This window comes from Thamnophis sirtalis, unplaced genomic scaffold (genome assembly GCF_051295495.1).
Source record: "Thamnophis sirtalis isolate CommonGarterSnake01/CBP01778 unplaced genomic scaffold, rThaSir2_p1.2 scaffold_4, whole genome shotgun sequence".
In the NCBI taxonomy this organism is placed as follows: Eukaryota; Metazoa; Chordata; class Lepidosauria; order Squamata; family Natricidae; genus Thamnophis; species Thamnophis sirtalis.
The window spans coordinates 138,220,289-138,239,547 of record NW_028261384.1 but is presented as its reverse complement, the minus strand read 5'-3'; the positions used below and the strand labels follow the sequence as shown (position 1 = coordinate 138,239,547).

General features: G+C 48.0%; 1 protein-coding gene across 1 annotated transcript in view; it reads left to right on the top strand.

Moving 5' to 3' along the window:
• ACIN1 (apoptotic chromatin condensation inducer 1) overlaps positions 1-19,031 on the top strand; it is a 69,597-nt gene extending 50,566 nt beyond the window's left edge. The window contains exons 9-18 of the mRNA XM_087714221.1: positions 946-991; positions 4,361-4,503; positions 4,590-4,745; positions 9,489-9,648; positions 9,761-9,906; positions 12,729-12,836; positions 14,070-14,177; positions 15,273-15,591; positions 16,754-16,854; positions 18,363-19,031. Coding sequence (XP_087570347.1) covers positions 946-991; positions 4,361-4,503; positions 4,590-4,745; positions 9,489-9,648; positions 9,761-9,906; positions 12,729-12,836; positions 14,070-14,177; positions 15,273-15,591; positions 16,754-16,854; positions 18,363-18,662 — 1,587 coding nt within the window. The 3' untranslated portion in view covers positions 18,663-19,031. The remainder of the gene's footprint in view (positions 1-945; positions 992-4,360; positions 4,504-4,589; positions 4,746-9,488; positions 9,649-9,760; positions 9,907-12,728; positions 12,837-14,069; positions 14,178-15,272; positions 15,592-16,753; positions 16,855-18,362) is intronic.
• Positions 19,032-19,259: the final 228 nt, after the last annotated feature.

Below are 19,259 nucleotides of genomic sequence, written 5' to 3'. Positions count from 1 at the left end.
ATTCGGTATAGATAGATTGATCGATAGAATAGATGATAGATTAGATGTAGAGATAGAAAGATATAGTGGATGGATGGATATAACTAAAAATCCAGAAAGTGGGCAAAAGTATTTCATATATGGATAGACTAAAGAATTGCTAGATACAATAGATAGATAGGTAGATTAGATAGATATGGTAGATAGATACGGTAGATGGATGGACGGACTAAAGCTAAAGCTGGCTGAGGCATTGTGGGAGTTGAAGTCCACAAGTTTTAAAGCTTTAGCTAAAGCTAGCTGAGGCATTCTGGGAGTTGAAGTCCACAAGTCTTAAAGCTTTAGCTAAAGCCGGCTGAGGCATTGTGGGAGTTGAAGTCCACCAGTCTTAAAGCTTTAGCTAAACCCGGCTGAGGCATTCTGGGAGTTGAAGTCTACAAGTCTTAAAGCTTTAGTTAAAGCTAGCTGAGGCATTGTGGGAGTTGAAGTCCACCAGTCTTAAAGCTTTAGCTAAAGCCGGCTGAGTTGCCACGGTTGGAGACCCCTGAAATAAGAGAATGTTGTAAAAGGGTTTCTAGTCCTCATGAGGGCCGCTTCCGGGGATTCCCACTCCCAATTGTGGACCTCCCTAGACGGCAGGGACCACGTGCAAATAAACTGACCAGATTTGGTGGTCAGTTAGGGGAGGCAGGATTCTACCTTCTCCACTTCATTGCCGAGGCAGCAGGAGACCCCCTTTGCCCCTCCCCATCCCTTCATCTGGGCCCCTCCATTATTTAGGCCTTCTCTCCCCCTTCCCTTTGATGTCCCTCAGATGCGACGGCCGCTTTCCAAATCCCCGATACTGACTTGACTTCCCCCTCTACACGGGGTTTTCTTTCTTTGTCTTTCTCCCCCTCCCTCTCTTTCTCTCTCTCTCTCGCTCGCTCTCTGTGCCCTTCCCTTCTTCCTTCCCTTTCTCCACAGGGTTCGACTCAACCCAAGGCCTTCAAGAGGAAAATCTCCGTCGTCTGTAAGTAAAAGGGGCAGGTTGTCCGCCCGTTGAGCTCAACCCTCCTCCCTTGACCACTTGGTGAGACATCTGAAGAGGGTTGGGGGGTCCTCGAGTCCCACCTCCCACTCCTGAAAGCGGAGGCAAATGTAAGACTTGTGGACTTCAACTCCCAGAATTCCTCACCTCAGCATTGCTGCCTGAGGCATTCTGGGAGTTGAAGTCCACAAGTTGCCATGGTCGGAGGCTGGCTGAGGGATTGTGGGTGTTGAAGTCCACAAGTCTTAAACTTGCCATGGTTGGAGACTGACTGAGGCATTCTGGGAGTTGAAGTCCACAAGTCTTTTAACTTGCCATTCTCAGAGATTGGCTGAGGCATTCTGGGAGTTGAAGTCCACAAGTTGCCATGATCAGAGGCTGGCTGAGGGATTGTGGGGGTTGAAGTCCACAAGTCTTAAACTTGCCATGGTTGGAGACTGACTGAGGCATTCTGGGAGTTGAAGTCCACAAGTCCTTTAACTTGCCATTCTCAGAGATTGGCTGAGGCATTCTGGGAGTTGAAGTCCACAAGTTGCCATGGTCGGAGACTGGCTGAGGAATTGTGGGAGTTGAAGTCCATAAATGCTAAGGTTGGAGGCTGAGGAATTCTGGGAATGGGAGTTGATGTCCACCCTTGCCTTGGTTGCAGACTGGCTGAGGCATTCTGGGAGTTGAAGTCCACAAGTCTTAAACTTGCCATGGTCAGACTGGCTGAGGCATTCTGGGAATTGAAGTCCATCAGTCTTAAAGCTTTAGCTAAAGCCGGCTGAGGCATTCTGGGAGTTGAAGTCCACAAGTCTTAAACTTGCCATGGTCAGAGACTGGCTGAGGCATTCTGGGAATTGAAGTCCATCAGTCTTAAAGCTTTAGCTAAAGCCGGCTGGGGAATTCTGGGAGTTGAAGTCTGGACATCTTCAAGTTGCCAAGGTTGAGAAACACTGCTTTAAGGAGTGGGAGAGAGAGCACATGTCTTCTGCTGAGATGGAGGAAAGGTGGGCATTCCCTTGCCTCCCCCAGAGAAAGATAAGGTCACTCTCTGGAGCAGAATGCAAGAGATTGTAGCCTTGAAAACAATCTCTGTTGGGTAATTTTTACTCCCACTCGTTTAAAAAACTGGATAATCTTCACTGGTGGCCCCATCTGGGCTTTAGAGAAGGAGACTCAAGTCACATTCCCACAGTGGAGGCCGGTGCAATTAAATACCCCTTATATGCATTTACATTAAATCCACTAAATTAAATACACTGGTTATAAATTAAATACATTGAAATATAGTTAGTCCTCACTTAACCATCAGTCTCTTAGCAACCAGCTGAAGTCACAGCTAAGCTTTCCAGAAAGATGCTTGCTTGTTAAGATTTTTAGCCCACTTTTATAAGTAAAAAATGGCAAACCTACTCTTTCCTCCCCCTGTTTTTTTCCCCACCACAACAACCCTTTGAGGCAGGTTGGACTGGGAAAGACAGACTGGGACAAAGTCACCCAGTCGGCTTTTCTGCCTAAAACGGGACTAGAACTCCCAGTCTCCTGGTGATTGGCCCACCCACCCAGCTTTCTTGCCTTAAGGTGGGACTAGAACTCCCAATCTCCTAGTGATTGGCCCACCCACCCAGCTTCCTTGCCTTAAGGTGGGGCTAGAACTCCCAGTCTCCTGGGGATTGGCCCACCCACCCAGCTTTCTTGCCTTAAGGTGGGACTGGAACTCCCAATCTCCTGGTGATTGGCCCACCCACCCAGCTTTCTTGCCTTAAGGTGGAACTGGAACTCCCAATCTCCTGGGGATTGGCCCACCCACCCAGCTTTCTTGCCTTAAGGTGGAACTGGAACTCCCAATCTCCTGGGGATTGGCCCACCCACCCAGCTTTCTTGCCTTAAGGTGGAACTGGAACTCCCAATCTCCTGGTGATTGGCCCACCCACCCAGCTTCCTTGCCTTAAAGTGGGACTAGAACTCCCAGTCTCCTGGTGATTGGCCCACCCAGCCAGCTTCCTTGCCTTAAGGTGGGGCTAGAACTCCCAGCCTCCTGGTGATTGGCCCACCCACCCAGCTTCCTTGCCTTAAGGTGGGGCTAGAACTCCCAGCCTCCTGGTGATTGGCCCACCCAGTCAGCTTTCTTGCCTTAAGGTGGGACTAGAACTCCCAGTCTCCTGGTGAGTGGCCCACCCAGCCAGCTTCCTTGCCTTAAGGTGGGGCTAGAACTCCCAGTCTCCTGGTGATTGGCCCACCCAGCCAGCTTCCTTGCCTTAAGGCGGGGCTAGAACTCCCAGTCTCCTGGTGATTGGCCCACCCACCCAGCTTTCTTGCCTTAAGGTGGGACTAGAACTCCCAATCTCCTGGTGATCAGCCCAAAGTCACCCAGCCAGCTTTGATGGGACGGGATGTGTTATTTTTAAAGATACGCCTGGTAAAATATTTTTATTTTTTCAACGGTACCATCCTCTGCACCAATTGCTTCATCCAGATTACTATACGTAGTAAGAGGGGTAGCAGAAACACAATCCATTTAATGCCTGTAGTAATGAAGACAGATGTGATTTTACTAGGAAAGGGTTTCTCAACCTCAGGCCTTTTAAGATGGGTGGACTTCAACTCCCAGGATTTTATGTTTTGCTGTCTGGGGAATTCTGGGAATTGAAGTCCACCCATCTTAAAGGAACTAAAACCCAAACCCTAGATTCTTGTTTTAACCCAATAGATAGCCCTCAACTTATAACCATTCATTTAGTGACTATTTGAACTTACAGCAACATTGAAAAAGAGTGACTTACGACCGTTGTTCACACGGCCATGGCAGCATCCCCATTAATCAACGTTCGAACGCTTGGCCATCGGTTCATATTTATGACGGTCGCAGCATCCCTGGGTCCTGTGATCCCCTGTTGCAGCAAAGTCAATGGCAGCCAGATTTGCTTAACGACCGTGGCAAGAAACTCAATTGTCTCACTTATTAACAGAAACGTTGGGCTCCCTTGTCGTAAGTCGAGGACTACTGTACTGGCAGATCATGCAGAAGAAGCCATGGGGGTTAGGGAAAGAGGGTGGATGTGAACTGATTCGCTCACTCCAGCCACCTCAAGAGCCAAGCTGCCCCCAACTGTGTCAAGAAAGATTGTAAAATGAAGCAAAACTCAATTGTCTCGCTTAGCCACAGAAATGTTGGGCCCCATTGTGGTTGTAAGCCGAGGACTGCCTATATAGCCGGATCGTGAAGAGGCCATGGGATTTAGGGAGAGCGGGTGGGAGTGAACGGACTCGCTCACTCAAGCCACTTCAAGAGAAAATCTGCCTCCAATCATGTCCTGAGGAAACTGCTCCAGTTATTAACTCCTTTCCTCCCTCGCTCGCTTTCAGCATCCTCCGTGACCAAAGGGCCAGTTGCCACAAACAGTGACACCGAAGGAAGCCAGCCGGCGGGCCGCAAACGGCGCTGGGGCGCCAGCACCGCCACGACCCAGAAGAAACCTTCGATCAGCATCACCACCGAATCCCTCAAGGTAACCGGCTAGCTGGGGCAAAAGTCGAACTCGGGGACAGCCGAGATCCGACCCTGATGTGCTTTTCTCCTTCCTTCCTCCACCAGAGCCTGATCCCAGAGATTAAGCCACCGCTAGGAGGTCAGGAAGCTGTGGTGGACCTTCATGCCGACGACTCCCGCATCTCCGAAGACGAAGCTGAGCGCCACTTGGAAGAGCCAGCTCACGAGAAAGCGCTCAAGATCTGCCGTACCGTCACGCAGGTTGGTGCTGGGGAGGGACAGCAGTAGGGGCTCCTGATCGGTCCCCAGCACAGAAGCGGCGCTCAGGCGCGAGACTCGGCAAGCCACAAAGTTGCCCGCTCACCGGAGGGCCGATTTGTTCAACTCCATTGTTTTTACGTCTCTCTCATCACCCATTGATTTCCGGGGTGGTGAACGGCTAATCTCCCATAATCATTTAAGGCAAATACTAATTGCAGAGCAGAGGCGGTGCTCGGATTTAGACACGGGGAAAACTAAAAATATCCTAAAACGTTCTTTTGACCTAGGTTTCCTTAACAAGCATGAAGCAGAGTCTTGGTTCCGGGTAAAACCTCTTTTATTTACACAACCGTGAATTCCTTTTATTCCCAGTCCGCAAGGCTTAGCAAACAGCCTTTCGGAGGAATATTTATCCACACGAACCTTATCTCGCTTGGCGAGCTGCCAGATAACTAGTTTCCATACACAGGGCAAGGCAACACTTGGCACGACTGTGAATTCCTTTCATTCACAGTCCGCAAGGCTTAGCAAACAGTCATTCCGAGGAATGTTTATCCACACGAACCTTATCTCGCTTGGCGAGCTGCCAGATAACTAGTTTCCACACACAGGGCAAGGCAACACTTGGCACGACTGTGGATTCCTTTCATTCACAGTCCGCAAGGCTTGGCAAACAGCCTTTCAGAGGAATATTTATCCACACGAACCTTATCTCGCTTGGAGAGCTGCCAGATAACTAGTTTCCACACACAGAGCAAGGCAACACTTGGCACAACTGTGAATTCCTTTCATTCACAGTCCGCAAGGCTTAGCAAACAGTCTTTCCAAGGAATGTTTATCCACACGAACCTTATCTCGCTTGGAGAGCTGCCAGATAACTAGTTTCCTCACACAGGGCAAGGCAAGACTTGGCACAACTGTGAATTCCTTTCATTCACAGTCCACAAGGCTTAGCAAACAGTCTTTCCAAGGAATGTTTATCCACACGAACCTTATCTCGCTTGGCGAGCTGCCAGATAACTAGCTTCCCAAGGCAGGGCAAGGCCACACTTGGCACAGAGTCTCTTGTAGTCACAAACAGTATTACAACCAAAGGAACGAATTGTTTCCTGAAAAAGCCCCCTCCCCGTTCGCTCTTCTTTTGTTTCCTGTGGGAGGGGCCAATGCCCTCCAAGGTGTGGCTTTACTCCCAAGTCGACCCTGCTTCCTTAGTTGTTCTTGTCTTCCTGGCAGCTCTGCGCATGCACACACTGGGAACAGGCTCCCGCTGTTCCTCTGCCTCGCTGATGTCTAGGCCCCCACTCTGCCTCCAACGCAGAGCCCTCGTCTGACCGTTCCTCAACCCCTAGGACTAGCCCGTCTTCCTCCCCAACCTCCTCACTGTCCGACTTCCACGCATGCACTCAAAAACGTGCCTAAATAGGGGACAGCATTGAGCTGGGGTGAATGGGTGTGGACACCCGCGATTTCCACTGCCGCTTCGGGTGAACCAATCCGAACCGGCTGAATACCACCTCTGACGACTCCACCCCCCCACCCCCCAAAAAAATTGGCTACTGAAGTTCTCTTTGCCAACAGGGGCAGGAAAGAGAGGGGATCCACTGTTTCCTCTCTGCGCGTATAGACCAAACTCAGCTTGCCAGGAACCCTGATGATGTTACCTAAATTGGTAACGAAACGTCTGTAATCCATTTTTAGCAACTCCACAGAATATAAGGTGTTTTTTTTTAATTAAATTTTTTTTTTTAAGTTTTACAAATATATACTTCCCCTCTCCCCAAGCCCAGCTCCCCTCCCCCTACCTCCCAGAGCAAATACAGGGTATAAACGTTTAACAACCATATTCTAAAATAAACTAACAGACTTTAGCATCATAGCAATAGCAATAGTAGTTAGACTTATATACCGCTTCATAGGGCTTTCAGCCCTCTCTAAGCGGTTTACAGAGTCAGCATATCGCCCCCACAGTCTGGGTCCTCATTTCACCCACCTCGGAAGGATGGAAGGCTGAGTCAACCTTGAGCCGGTGAGATTAGAACCGCTGAACTGCAGATAACAGTCAGCTGAAGTGGCCTGCAGTACTGCACACCCTAACCACTGCACCACCTCGGCATCATCCCTCACTTGTACGTTAACTCCCCTTTCGTAAAGCGAACTTTAGATAAGTTGTAACATTCCTTGCTCATTCACTCATAAGCTAGCTGGAGTTTCTTAGTCCCATATTTATTTTGAATGTAATCAATCCATCTTCTCCATTCCAGCTTGTATTTTTCTCATCTGAATGGTCCTTAAGATATGCTGATATTTTCGCCATCTCGGCTAAGTTTGTTACTTTTAATGTCCATTCTTGAATAGTATTGCAATTCTTCCTTCTTCCAGTACTGCGCCACCAACAGTCTTGCTGCCGTTGTTAAATTCAGAATCCAATTAGTCTCTATAACTGTACAGTCTGTAATTATACCTAACGAGAATAACTGAGGAGAATATAATATAAGGTTAATTCTATGGATTTGCCATTGAATCAATTGATAATCAACTGTATATAAAGAAGAGCGGGTCCGCTTATTCTCCAAACCACCCAAAAACGAGACAAGAAACAATGGATAGAAACTAATCAAGGAGAGAAGCAACCTAGAATTACTGTATTTTTCAGATTATAAGACGCACCTAAATTTAGGAGAGGAAAATGATCGAAAAAAAGGTTTTTGGCCTCCGTGCACCGCATTTTCAGCCCTTCGGGGGGGGGGGTGTTCGGCTGTTTTCCAGCCTTTTTTCTACTCATTTTCGAGGCATTTTTTTGGCCCTTTTTCAAGTCATTTTGGGGGGATTGCCCATTTTTGGGGGCTTTTTAGCCCTGAGGCTTTTTTGCTGTTTTTAATGCTTTTTTCGGACTGTTTTCGGGGCTTTTTTTCAGTCCGTTTTCGGGGCTTTTTCGGCCTGTTTTTTCCCCCAAAAATAACAGGCTGAAAAAAGCCAAAAAAAAAAATGGGCTGAAAAAAGCCCCCCCAAAAGGCATAAAAAAGGGCTGAAAACGGGGCGTGCAGAGGCCAAAAAATGGGTGGGCGCGGCTTCGGCAATATTCAGTCTATAAGATGCACAGGCATTTTCACCCCCTTTTGGGAGACAAAAAAGTGTGTCATAGTCCGAAAAATACGGTAAGTAGGAATTTTCTGACAGTGAGGACAATTAATCAGTGGAACAGCTTGCCACCAGAAGTTGTAGTACTCCAACACTGGAGGCTGTAGGGTAAAGTAGGATAGAATAGAGCCGAGCAGAACAATGAAGCGGGTAAGAGATGATGGATGGATGATTTCTTTTGTTGTTGTTCTGATTTGCTCCTCTTTTTTTTAGGTAAGTGACGTGATTAGCAGTTAGATAGGGAAGAAAGAAAAAGTTGTTTCATAAAGTGTGATATGATTCAAAGCTAGAATAAGTGACAGAAATAAGAGAAGGGGGAATATTCATGTATGCATTTTTATAAAACAGAAGGAAAGTAATAACGGGGAAATGTGGAATGATTGAACAATGATGGTTTGTAACCTAATATAAATGTGTGTTATTATTAGAAATTACATAAGTTGATTGAATATAATAATTATGGTTAAGTTTATTAGCTTTATTTATATTAAAATGTATGACACTCAAGTGGCATTGATTTGAGATATTTACAAAAAAATAAAAAATAAAACTTGAAAAAAGAAAAAGAGTAGAACATAATTAGAAAGAACGGAATAGAAATAGTGAGTTGGAAGATTTCTTTTTTTTTTCAATATATTTTTATTATTTTTACATTTAAAACAATGCGGTACCGCGAAGTTGGAGTGACTATACATTCACATTATATACAGCTAGTCACAACTATTGACAATTAGCCTACTTAATACATTATCAATCCTTCTGTCCAATCACAGTATATACAGTTTGTTCCAGTCTCGTCACCTTGTCTTATACCAGTCATAAAATCTATTCCAGACTTCAAAATATTCTGATTCCCCTTTATTTTCAATTTCAAGAGGGAGCCTATCTGCTTCCGCACAGGCCAACCCTTTTCTGATTATATCTAGCTCTGATGGTGTATTTTCTTTTTTCCAATATTGTGCATAAGTTATGCACGCCGCAGTTAGTACATGTATTATTAAATAAAGTGTATCTTTCTTAAACCCCTCCGGTATTATACCTAGGAGAAAAATTTCTGGTTTAAACAAGATTTGGTCTCCCACCATTTGTTCTAACCATGATTGAATTATTTCCTAATATTTTTTGCCTCATTGCACGTCCACCACGTATGATAAAAAGTGCCTGGTGTTTTTTTACACTTCCAACAATTTGGGGCCAGATTTCTAAACATTTTGGAGAGCCGTGCTGGAGGGAGATGCCATCTGTAGAACATCTTATAAAGGTTTTCTTTATACGCCGTAGCCATTGTTAGTTTCTGATTAAGTATCCAAAGTTTTTCCCACTTAGCCAATTCCACATTCTAACCGAAATTTTTTGCTCAGGTGACCATCGTTTCTTTCTTCTGTAGCTTGTATTCCAACAAAAATCTATACAACACTTTAATCAGCCTGTTTTCTGTTTGTATCAAAAGTTTATCTAATGTTGTGTCTTTGGCAATACCTTCCTTCTTTGAGTTGGAAGATTTCTGATGCCTGGCTTAGAACAACACCGCTCAATGCTATTTTGTCATGTTCAGCCTGGTCCCTTCCAGACTGAGAGAAACTCAGTCCCATTCTTCCCTCCCAGGTGGTCCCGGTCGAAGGGCAAGAGAACGGGCAAGGGGAGGAAGAGGAAGAGGAAGAAGAGGAGGAGAAGGTCCACGAGGAAGAACAGCCAGAGTCGGCGCCCGTTATCGCTGTAGAGACGGTGGTTCTGCCTCCCCCAGTAGAGCATGAAGTCAAAAAAGGTATCTTGGGGGGACGATCGGCAGAAGAGGGGACGCGATTGACACACACACACACACACACACCGATAGGTAAGACTCACCTATGGACTTCTGTCTCTCTTGGTTCCCGCAGTCACACTGAGCGACACCCTCACCCGGCGGTCCATCAGCCAGCAACGTTCCGGAGTCTCCATCACCATCGATGACCCTGTCCGCACGGCCCAGGTCCCCTCCCCACCACGGGGCAAGATCAGCTGTATCGTTCACATCTGCAACCTGGTGAGTATTAGAGGGGGGGCGCTGTAACCATTTGGGGTTTTTGGGGGGGGGAGGCATCGGGTGGTGCAGTGGTTAGAGTGCGGTACTGCAGGCTACTTCTGCTGCCTGCAATTTGGCAGTTTGAATCTCACCAGGTTAACTCAGCCTTTCATCCTTCTGAGGTGGGTAAACTGAGGACCCAGATTGTTGGGGGCAAGAGGCTGACTCTGTAAAACGGCTTGCAGAGGGCTGCAAAACAGTATATACACCGTGTTTCCCCAAAAATAAAACCGAGTCTTAATATTTTTTTTCTCCAAAAGATGCATTAGTGCAGTGATGGGCAACCTTTTTGGCATGGTGTGTCAAAAATCGGCAAAAAATCGAGCATAACTCGCATTGTGTGTCACTTCGACAAAAACATAATTTTGCGCAATTTATAGTTTAAACGCTGTTCCCTGCTGTGATGCGGTCGTAACCGACAGTCCCAGGAGTAGACTCTCTGTGCCGGCCTGACTGGAGAGAGGCGCGCACTGTTCCCGCACTCCTCTCCTGCGGGTCCTCCCTCGCCGCGCTGATGACGTGTGTGCGCACGGCACGCATGCCTTACCAGCAGCCCCTGCGTTCAGAAAGGGGCGGCGGCGATACAGTAAGTGAGTGTGGGCGGGGGAAATCACACGTCCCGCCCCCCCGTTCCTCCAGCACAGATTCTTTTATCCTCGGCGGCCGTGCAGGAGCCGAGAATGAATCGCATGAAATCCTGTGCGTGTCACCCGAAATGGCTACGCGTGTCAGCACTGACACGCGTGTCATAGGTTCGCCATCACTGCATTAGTGCTTATTTTCTGGTTAGGGCTTATTTTAGGAGAAATACAATATTAATTGCGTCTGCCTGGCTCAGGGATCTGCAACCTTAAACACTCAAAAGAGCCATTTAGATCGGTTTTCCACAGAAAAGAAAACACCGGGAGCCACAAAACCCTTCCATTGCCTGACTACCGTATTTTTCGGCGTATAAGACGCACCGGAGTGTAAGACACACAAAGGTTTTGAAGAGGAAATGAAAAAAAAAGGTTTTGCACTCTGTAAACCTTCCCAAAAGAGCCCATTTTTCACAAAAACGAGCCCGTTCCCCCCCCCCCCCCAAAGGAATGAATAGCCTTTAGGGGGCTTGCAGAGTGCTCCTGGGTGGATGAGCCCCCCCAAAATGAGTTTTAAAAAAGGGCATGGATAGCTTTTAGGAAGCTTATAGAGTGCTCCTGGGAGCTGGGGGAGTTAAAATTGAACAAAAAACGGGCTTTTTCGCTCATTTCTGCCCTCCTCGGCCCCCAGGAGCTCTCTTAAAAGCTTCCTACAAGCTATGCACGGCCATTTTGGTGAAGGGAGCGGGGTTTCAAGAGACAAAAAACGCTGTGTTCAGTGTATAAGACACACCCAGATTTTCAGCCTCCTTTTTGAGGGAAAAAGGTGCGTCTTATACTCTGAAAAATATGGTAGTTCCTGAGCGGCCGCAAAACTAGCATATGTAGTTGAATTAAACATTCTGTTTTCTTCTGAAACTTTTCTTGGATTTATCCATGGTTGGCCTACTGGGGGAGTCGAAAAGCTCAATAAATTGCCTGCCATGGGTGTCGCACATTGGTGATTGTGAGGCATATTTTGAGCAACAGGGAGCCGCAGCAGAGGGATCAAAGAGCCACATGCGGCTCCGGAGCCGCAGGTTGCTGATTCCTGGTCTGACTGATGATTTTAACAGGATTATTGTTGGAATAGGGCTTATATTCCAAACATATTTTGAGCAGTAGGGAGCTGCAGCAGAGGGGTGAAAGAGCCACATGCGGCTCCGGAGCCGCAGATTGCTGATTCCTGGTCTCACTGATGATTTTAACAGGCTTATTGTTGGGATAGGGCTTATATTCCAAGCATATTTTGAGCAATAGGGAGCTGCAGCAGGGGGGTGAAAGAGTCACATGCGGCTCCGGAGCCACAGGTTGCTGATTCCTGGTCTGACTGATGATTTTAACAGGCTTATTGTTGGGATAGGGCTTATATTCCAAACATATTTTGAGCAGTAGGGAGCTGCAGCAGAGGGGTGAAAGAGCCACATGTGGCTCCGGAGCCGCAGATTGCTGATTCCTGGTCTCACTGATGATTTTAACAGGCTTATTGTTGGGATAGGGCTTATATTCCAAGCATATTTTGAGCAATAGGGAGCCGCAGCAGAGGGATGAAAGATCCACATGCGGCTCCGGAGCCGCAGGTTGCTGATTCCTGGTCTGACTGATGATTTTAACAAGCTTATTGTTGGGATAGGGCTTATATTCCAAGCATATTTTGAGCAATAGGGAGCTGCAGCAGAGGGAAGAAAGATCCACATGCGGCTCCGGAGCCGCAGATTGCTGATTCCTGGTCTCACTGATGATTTTAACAGGCTTATTGTTGGGATAGGGCTTATATTCCAAGCATATTTTGAGCAATAGGGAGCCGCAGCAGAGGGATGAAAGATCCACATGCGGCTCCGGAGCCGCAGGTTGCTGATTCCTGGTCTGACTGATGATTTTAACAAGCTTATTGTTGGGATAGGGCTTATATTCCAAGCATATTTTGAGCAATAGGGAGCCGCAGCAGAGGGAAGAAAGATCCACATGCGGCTCCGGAGCCGCAGGTTGCTGACTCCAGGTCTGGCTGATGATCTTAAGGGGCTCATTTTTGGGGTAGAGCTTATATTACAACTATACTGTAAAAAAATCATGCTAGGGTTTATTTTTGGGAAAACAGGGTTAAGTCTAAGTGCTATTGCTATCGGGAGCCTTTCTTAATCCTCGGATGTTTTCCAACGCGTATAGGTGAGGCCCTTCACCCTGGGGCAACTGAAGGAGCTGCTGGGCCGGACGGGCACCCTGGTGGAAGAGGCGTTTTGGATCGACAAGATCAAATCACACTGCTACGTCACAGTGAGTCTTTGGGCTTCCTCGTCCTCGTCCTCTAGAAATTCTCCTTTCCAGAAAAATTGGCATTTCCGTAATCGATTCCCGCTCTGCTCAGAGGCAGGCTTTGGATCTCAGATGGTCCCTGTTTGTTGGTGACGCTGTTCGATGCGAAAATGACATCCGGGTTTTTGAAAAGGAATTGAGAGAGAATTTTCGAGCAAGCTTTCCTTTTGGGGGAATTTTTTAAGTGGAATGCTTATGGGAATTCTCCTAGCATCCAAGTCACAGTTGTCCCAAAGGGGCTTTTTCAAAAAGCAGCTGGACTTTTCCTGGGTTTTTTTCCCCTCCCTTGAAAATGTTTCGCTTCTGATCCAAGAAGCTTCTTCGGTTCAGTATAAGAGGGACAATTCAGGATTTGGGGAGCAGTGGGGAGAAATAGCTGGAAACACATCTCCCCCCCTCTCTTTCTTTCCCCTATTTTTCTTTCTCCCCTCTTTCTCCTCTACTCTTTTTCTCTCCTTTCTCTCTTTCTCTTATCTTTCTTTCTCCCCTTTCTTTTTCTCTGTTATCTCTCTTTTCCTCTTTTTTCTCTCTGCCTCTCTCCTCTTTCTTTCTCTCTGTCTTTCTTCCTCTTTCTCCCCTCTGGCTCTCATTCTCTTTTTCTCTCTCCTCTTTCTCCCTCTCCTCTTTCTTCTCCCCTCCTCGCCGGGCTCCCTTTCTCTCTCTTCCCCTCCTCTCCCCCTCCTCTTTTTCTCTCTTTCTTTCTCTTCCCTCTCTTTCTCTCCCCTGTTTTTCTTTCTCCCCTCTTTCTCCTCTATTCTTTTTCTCTCCTCTTGTCTTTCGATCCCCTTTTTTTCTCTCTGTTATCTCTCTTCTTTTTTCTCTCTCTGCCCCTCTCCTCTTTCTTTCTCTCTGTCACCTCTCTTTTTCTGTCTATCTTCCGTTTTCTCCCCTTTGGCTCTCTTTCTCCCTCCTCTCTTTCTCTCCCCCCCCCTCTGTCTTTCTTCCTTTTTCTCCCCTCTGACTCTCATTCTCTTTTTCTCTTCTTTCTCCCTCTCCTCTTACTTCTCTCCCCCCCCCCCCGGCTCCCTTTCTCTCTCCCCCCTCTCTCTTTCCTCTTTCTTTCTCTCCCCTGTTTTTCTTTCTCCCCTCTTTCTCCTCTATTCTTTTTCTCTCCTCTTTCTTTCTCTCCCCTCTCGTTCTGTCTCTCTCCCCATCTCTGTCTCTTTATCTCTTCCCCCAATTTTTGCCTTTCAGTATTCGACAGTGGAAGAAGCCGTCGCGACACGAAACGCCCTCCACGGGGTCAAGTGGCCTCAATCTAACCCCAAGTTTTTATCCGCTGATTTCGTGGAGCAAAATGAGGTACGGAGCCCAAACGGGGGACAAAGACATGGGACGGGTGGAGGGGGGAATTCCCGTCCCCCGGTGCACTGGAGTTTGGTGCAAGAAAGTGAAACAGGAATATATGCTCCAAAAACGATGGGGTTTTTTAGAAGACGCTTCTATAAGACTCGCATTTATGACGGTTGCAGCATCCTGGGGTCACGCGATTCCCCTTTTGTGACCACCTGAAAAGCAAAATCACAGGGGAATCCGGATTCACTTAACAACTGTTCTAGGTAGTCCTCAACTTACAACCGCAATTGAGCCCAAAATTTCTGTGGCTAAGCAAGACAGTCATTAAGTGAGTTTTATTTATTTATTTATTTATTTATTAGACTTATATACCGCTTCATAGGGCTTTCAGCCCCCTCTAAGCGGTTTACAATTTTTTTTAGCAAATTGAGTCAGCAACTTGCCCCCACAGTCCGGGTCCTCATTTCACCCACCTCGGAAGGGATGGAAGGCTGAGTCGACCTTGAGCCGGTGAGATTTGAACCGCTGAACTGCAGATCACAGTCAGCTAAAGTGGCCTGCAGTACTGCACCCTGGCTTTCCCATTGACTTCACTTGCCAAAAGGGGATCCCGTGACTCCAGGACACTGCAACCGTCATAAATATGAGTCAATTGCCAAGCGTCTGAATTTGGATCATGTGACCACGGGAGATGTAACGGTCACAAGTCCCTTTTTTCACTCCCGTTACAGCTTCATTAAATCATCTTCTTTTAACAACCCCATAATCCCTTGTGGGATGGAATCTGGGCAGCTGAATGGAGCTGAGTGTTTAGTGGCCCGATGCCTTTCCTGTTGCCAATGCGGAGTTATATTCAGCAGAAATATATTCTCAACATGCCCAGAGGGAGAAATATCTGCCTCTACCTAGGAACGAACTCGCTTAGCAATCAAACATTTTAGAATCCCGGGGCGGGGGAGCGGGGATGGGATTCATTTACTGGTCGTAAGTCGAGAACTACCTGTACATTACCGCCATAAGATAATGTTTCTTACCTTACTCGCGAGTATGATTTTGTATCTCAAGAGAGCTTCCACCTGCTTACCTGAGTCTCTTCCTCAGCTGGATTTCCATCGCGGTCTTCTGGCCGAACGTCCCGCCGAGGCCAAGGCGGACGAAGCGCCTACCTTCCCCGGGGTGGGCCCGACCACGCGGGGGGAACGGGAGCTGTCCCGGCGCTCAGAGGCACGGGAGCGGGAAGCAGCTGTGCGGGAGCAGTGGGCCGAACGGGAGCGAGAGATGGAGCGCCGGGAGAGGACCCTGGCGGAGCGGGAATGGGATCGGGACAAAGTGCGCGAGGGCCCCCGCTCTCGCTCCCGGTCCCGAGAGAGACGCCGCAAGGAGCGGCCCAAATCGAAGGAGAAGAAAGCGGAGAAGAAAGGTAACAGGAGAGAGAGAGAGATGAGTTCTAATCTCACCTTAGTCATGAATGCCGACTAGGTTACCTTGGGCCAATCACCAGGAGACGGGGAGTTCTAATCCCGCCCTAGCCATGAAAGCCAGCTGGGTGACTGGTCCAATCACGAGGAGACTGGGAGTTCTTGTCCCGCTTTAGGCTTGAAAACTTGGCTGGGTGACTTTGGTCTAATTACCAGGAGACTGGGAGTTCTAGTCCTGCCTTAGGCATGAAAACTCGTCTGGGTGACTATGGGCCAGTCCCACCTCACAGCGTTATTGTTGGGAAAACAGGAGGAGGAAACCTTGTTAAATATATTTGCCACCTTGAGTTGTTTATAAAAATAATAAAGGCAGAATATAAATTAAATAAATTTGCCTCTTCCGAACTAGAGGGAAGCTTGGGGCGGGCAGCCCCCCCATCATCCCTAAAATTCATGGTCGCCTAGTTGGAGGTCCAACTTTTAAGTTTGACGCTACGAACGTCCATGGAGATTCGTCATCACCCAGGCCATCGTCCCAGAGCTGCTTTTCTTCTCACCCCCCCCCCCCCTTGAAAATGTTTCCCTTCTCCTCCCAGAGGATTCCTCTGTTCTTCAGAAAGCTGCTTCTTGGAGGAGAAGCAAAATGTTTTCCAGGAAGAACCAAGAAAACTCCAGTTGCTTTTGGGGAAAGCACTTTGTGGGTTTTCTGCTGTGAATGTAGGGATAACGTCACTGGGGGCCTCGTGTAACCAGGAGTCGGCAATCTTAAAACACTCAAAAAGAGCCACAAAAGTCCTAACTGGAAGCTCCCTGTTCAATTCTGGAGCCGACCTGAAGTCCGGTTCCCCCACCATAGAGTCTCCTTCCAGTGGAGCATCCTTTTTCCTCTACCTGTCCTAACCGAAAGCCCTATCAATTGTGAGGCTGACCGGTGACAGGGAGCCGCAGCAGAGGGATGAAAGAGCCACATGCGGCTCCAGAGCTGCAAATTGACGACCCCTGCTTTAGACCAAGGATTGCTCTTTAGAGGTGACCAAGTTGTAGTGGTTGAAAAGGGAGTGGGGGTGGGGTTCATGCCAGGCCTTCTCCTTCAGCCCCCCCCCTTTTTTTGTGTGTGCAAAAACTCAGGATAACGACCAACATTTTTACTTTCCTCCCCAACAGAAAAGGCCCAGGAAGAACCTCCGGCTAAACTTCTCGACGATCTATTCCGAAAAACCAAGGCAGCCCCCTGCATTTATTGGTTACCCCTCACGGACATTCAGGTGAGGCAGGATGGGCATTGGTGGGGGTGACGTGGTGGTTGCAAGATGTGGTTTCTTCGGCCCCGAGGATGAGAAGGTGCACTCAGTACCTCCACCTAAGGATGCACGTTACAGGCAGTCCTCGACTTACGATCGCAACTGAGTTTTTGTTGCTAAGTGAGATGGACGTTAAGTGAATTCTGCCCAATTTTCCGACCTGCCTTGGGGTCGTGGTCAAGCGAGTTGCTGCAGTGATTCAGTGAGGAACCCAGTTGTTAAGTGAATCCCGCTTCTCCGTTGACTTTGCCTCCAGGACACCGCGACTGTCGTAAATATTAAATTCTTTCTGATTTCTAGTCTCTAGGAAGAAAAAAGCAAATTTGATGACTGGGCTTTTTTTTTTTTTTTTTTTTTTGCCTGACCCAGAAACTTTGGGTGGAGAAGTTAATTTTGATATTTGGAGAAATATGTGGCTCTGGAGCCGCATGTGGCTCTGGAGCCGCATGTGGCTCTTTCATCGACTTACAGCACATTTGTTTAGTCATCGTTCAAAGTTACAACAGCCCTGAAAAATGTGATTTATGACCCTTTTTCCCCCCTAGCGACCATTGCAGCAACCCTATGGTCGCCTGGTCAAAATTCAGCTTGGCAACTGACTCATATTTATGACGGTTGCAGTGTTCCGGGGGTCATGTGATCCCGCTTTGTGACCTTTACTTAACAACTGTGTTATAGGTAGTCCTCCGTTGACTCTGCTGACTCTGTAAACCGCTTAGAGAGGGCTGAAAGTCCTATGAAGCGGTATATAAGTCTAACTGTTATTGCTATTGCTCCTCAACTTACAACCACAATTGAACCCAAAATTTCTGTGGCTAAGCAAGACAGGCATTAAGTGAGTTTTGCTCCATTTTATGGACTTTTGTTGTTAATGAATCACTGCAGTTGTTAACCCGGGTGTTGAGTGAATCTGGCTTCCCCATTGACTTCACTTGACAAAAGGTGATCACATGACTCCAGGACACTGCAACCGTCATAAATATGAGTCAGTTGCCAAGCATCTGAATTTGGATCATGTGACCACGGGAGATGCAACGGTCACAAGTCCCTTTTTTCAGTCCCGTCCCAGCTTCATTAAATCATCATCTTTTAACAACCCCATAATCCGCTGTGGGATGGAATCTGGGCAACTCAATGGAGCTGAATATTTAGTGGCCAGATGCCTTTCCTGTTGCCATTGCGGAGTTATATTCAGCCGATACATATTCTCAACATGCCAAGAGAGAAATATCTGCCTCTACCTAGGAACGAACACGCAGCCTTCTGATTGTGAGGCGAGAGCTCCGCCTCTAGGCCACTAGTTATAGCTTCATTAAATCAACAGTTGCAAATCAAGACTCCCTGCAATGATTCACTTAACAACCATCTCACTTAGCAACTGAAATGTTGGAGTTGCACTCGTAAATTAAGACTGCTTGTATCTGGCTGTCCTTCCAACAGTTGCTCTTCCCCTCCTGCTTCTTTCCTTGCAGTGTGTCCAGAAACAGGCCGAGCGAGCGGCTCGGGCTCGTGAACGAGAACGCCGGCGCAAAGAACTGGAAGCTGAGGAAGCCCGCCAGCGGGAACGCAACCGCCAAGCCGAGCGGGACAAGCGGCGGGAACACAGCCGAGAGCGAGAACGCGAGCGTCCCAATGCCACCAGCGGCGGTGGGGCCAGTCGAGCGGGCGAACGCAGCAGCCGAGGAGACCGCGAACGGCGCGAAGCCAAAAGCCGCCACAGCCGGAGTCGGAGTCGGAGCACGCCTGTACAGGACAGAGGGGGGCGCCGCTGAGCTATTCCCCAGCCTTTCTTTTGACCTTCGGGCGGGGGGAGGAGTTGGTGGTGGGGGGCACTTTCCCCGAAATCGAGCTCCTGAGTTTTGCAGGCGAGGAGGAACGAGGGGGAGTGAGTTTCTTTGCCCACTGCTGGAAGGGCCGAGAGGGGTCCGGCGTGGCTGGCAGGCAGCCGAAGTGGTAGGGCTCTCCCCCCTCCCTCCCCTTAACATGGGGATAAGTTTGATTCCCGGCCCCTCCTGCTCCCCTCTTCTGGAGCCACTGTCCTTCCCGTTGATTTGTATTTTATTTTGGGAAAATGTTTTTTTTTTATTCTTCTGATGATACAGGAAAGAGAGCATAATAAAGAGATGGCGTTAGTTTTAAAACTGCTGTCCTGCTTCTTTTGGGGGCGCGGAAAACGGGGAGCCAGAAAAAAATAGTTTACTGTCTTCTCGCAAAGAACGCCTCAATCCTGCCATGGTACAATGGGCTCTTGGATGTTTGCCCAAAGGGGTGTTGTGGCTCGCCAGCTGCCAGAGGAGCTGGCAACAGATTCGGACAGTGAGGAGGTTGGGGAGGAACATGGGCCAGTCCTGGAGTCTGGGGAAGGCTCG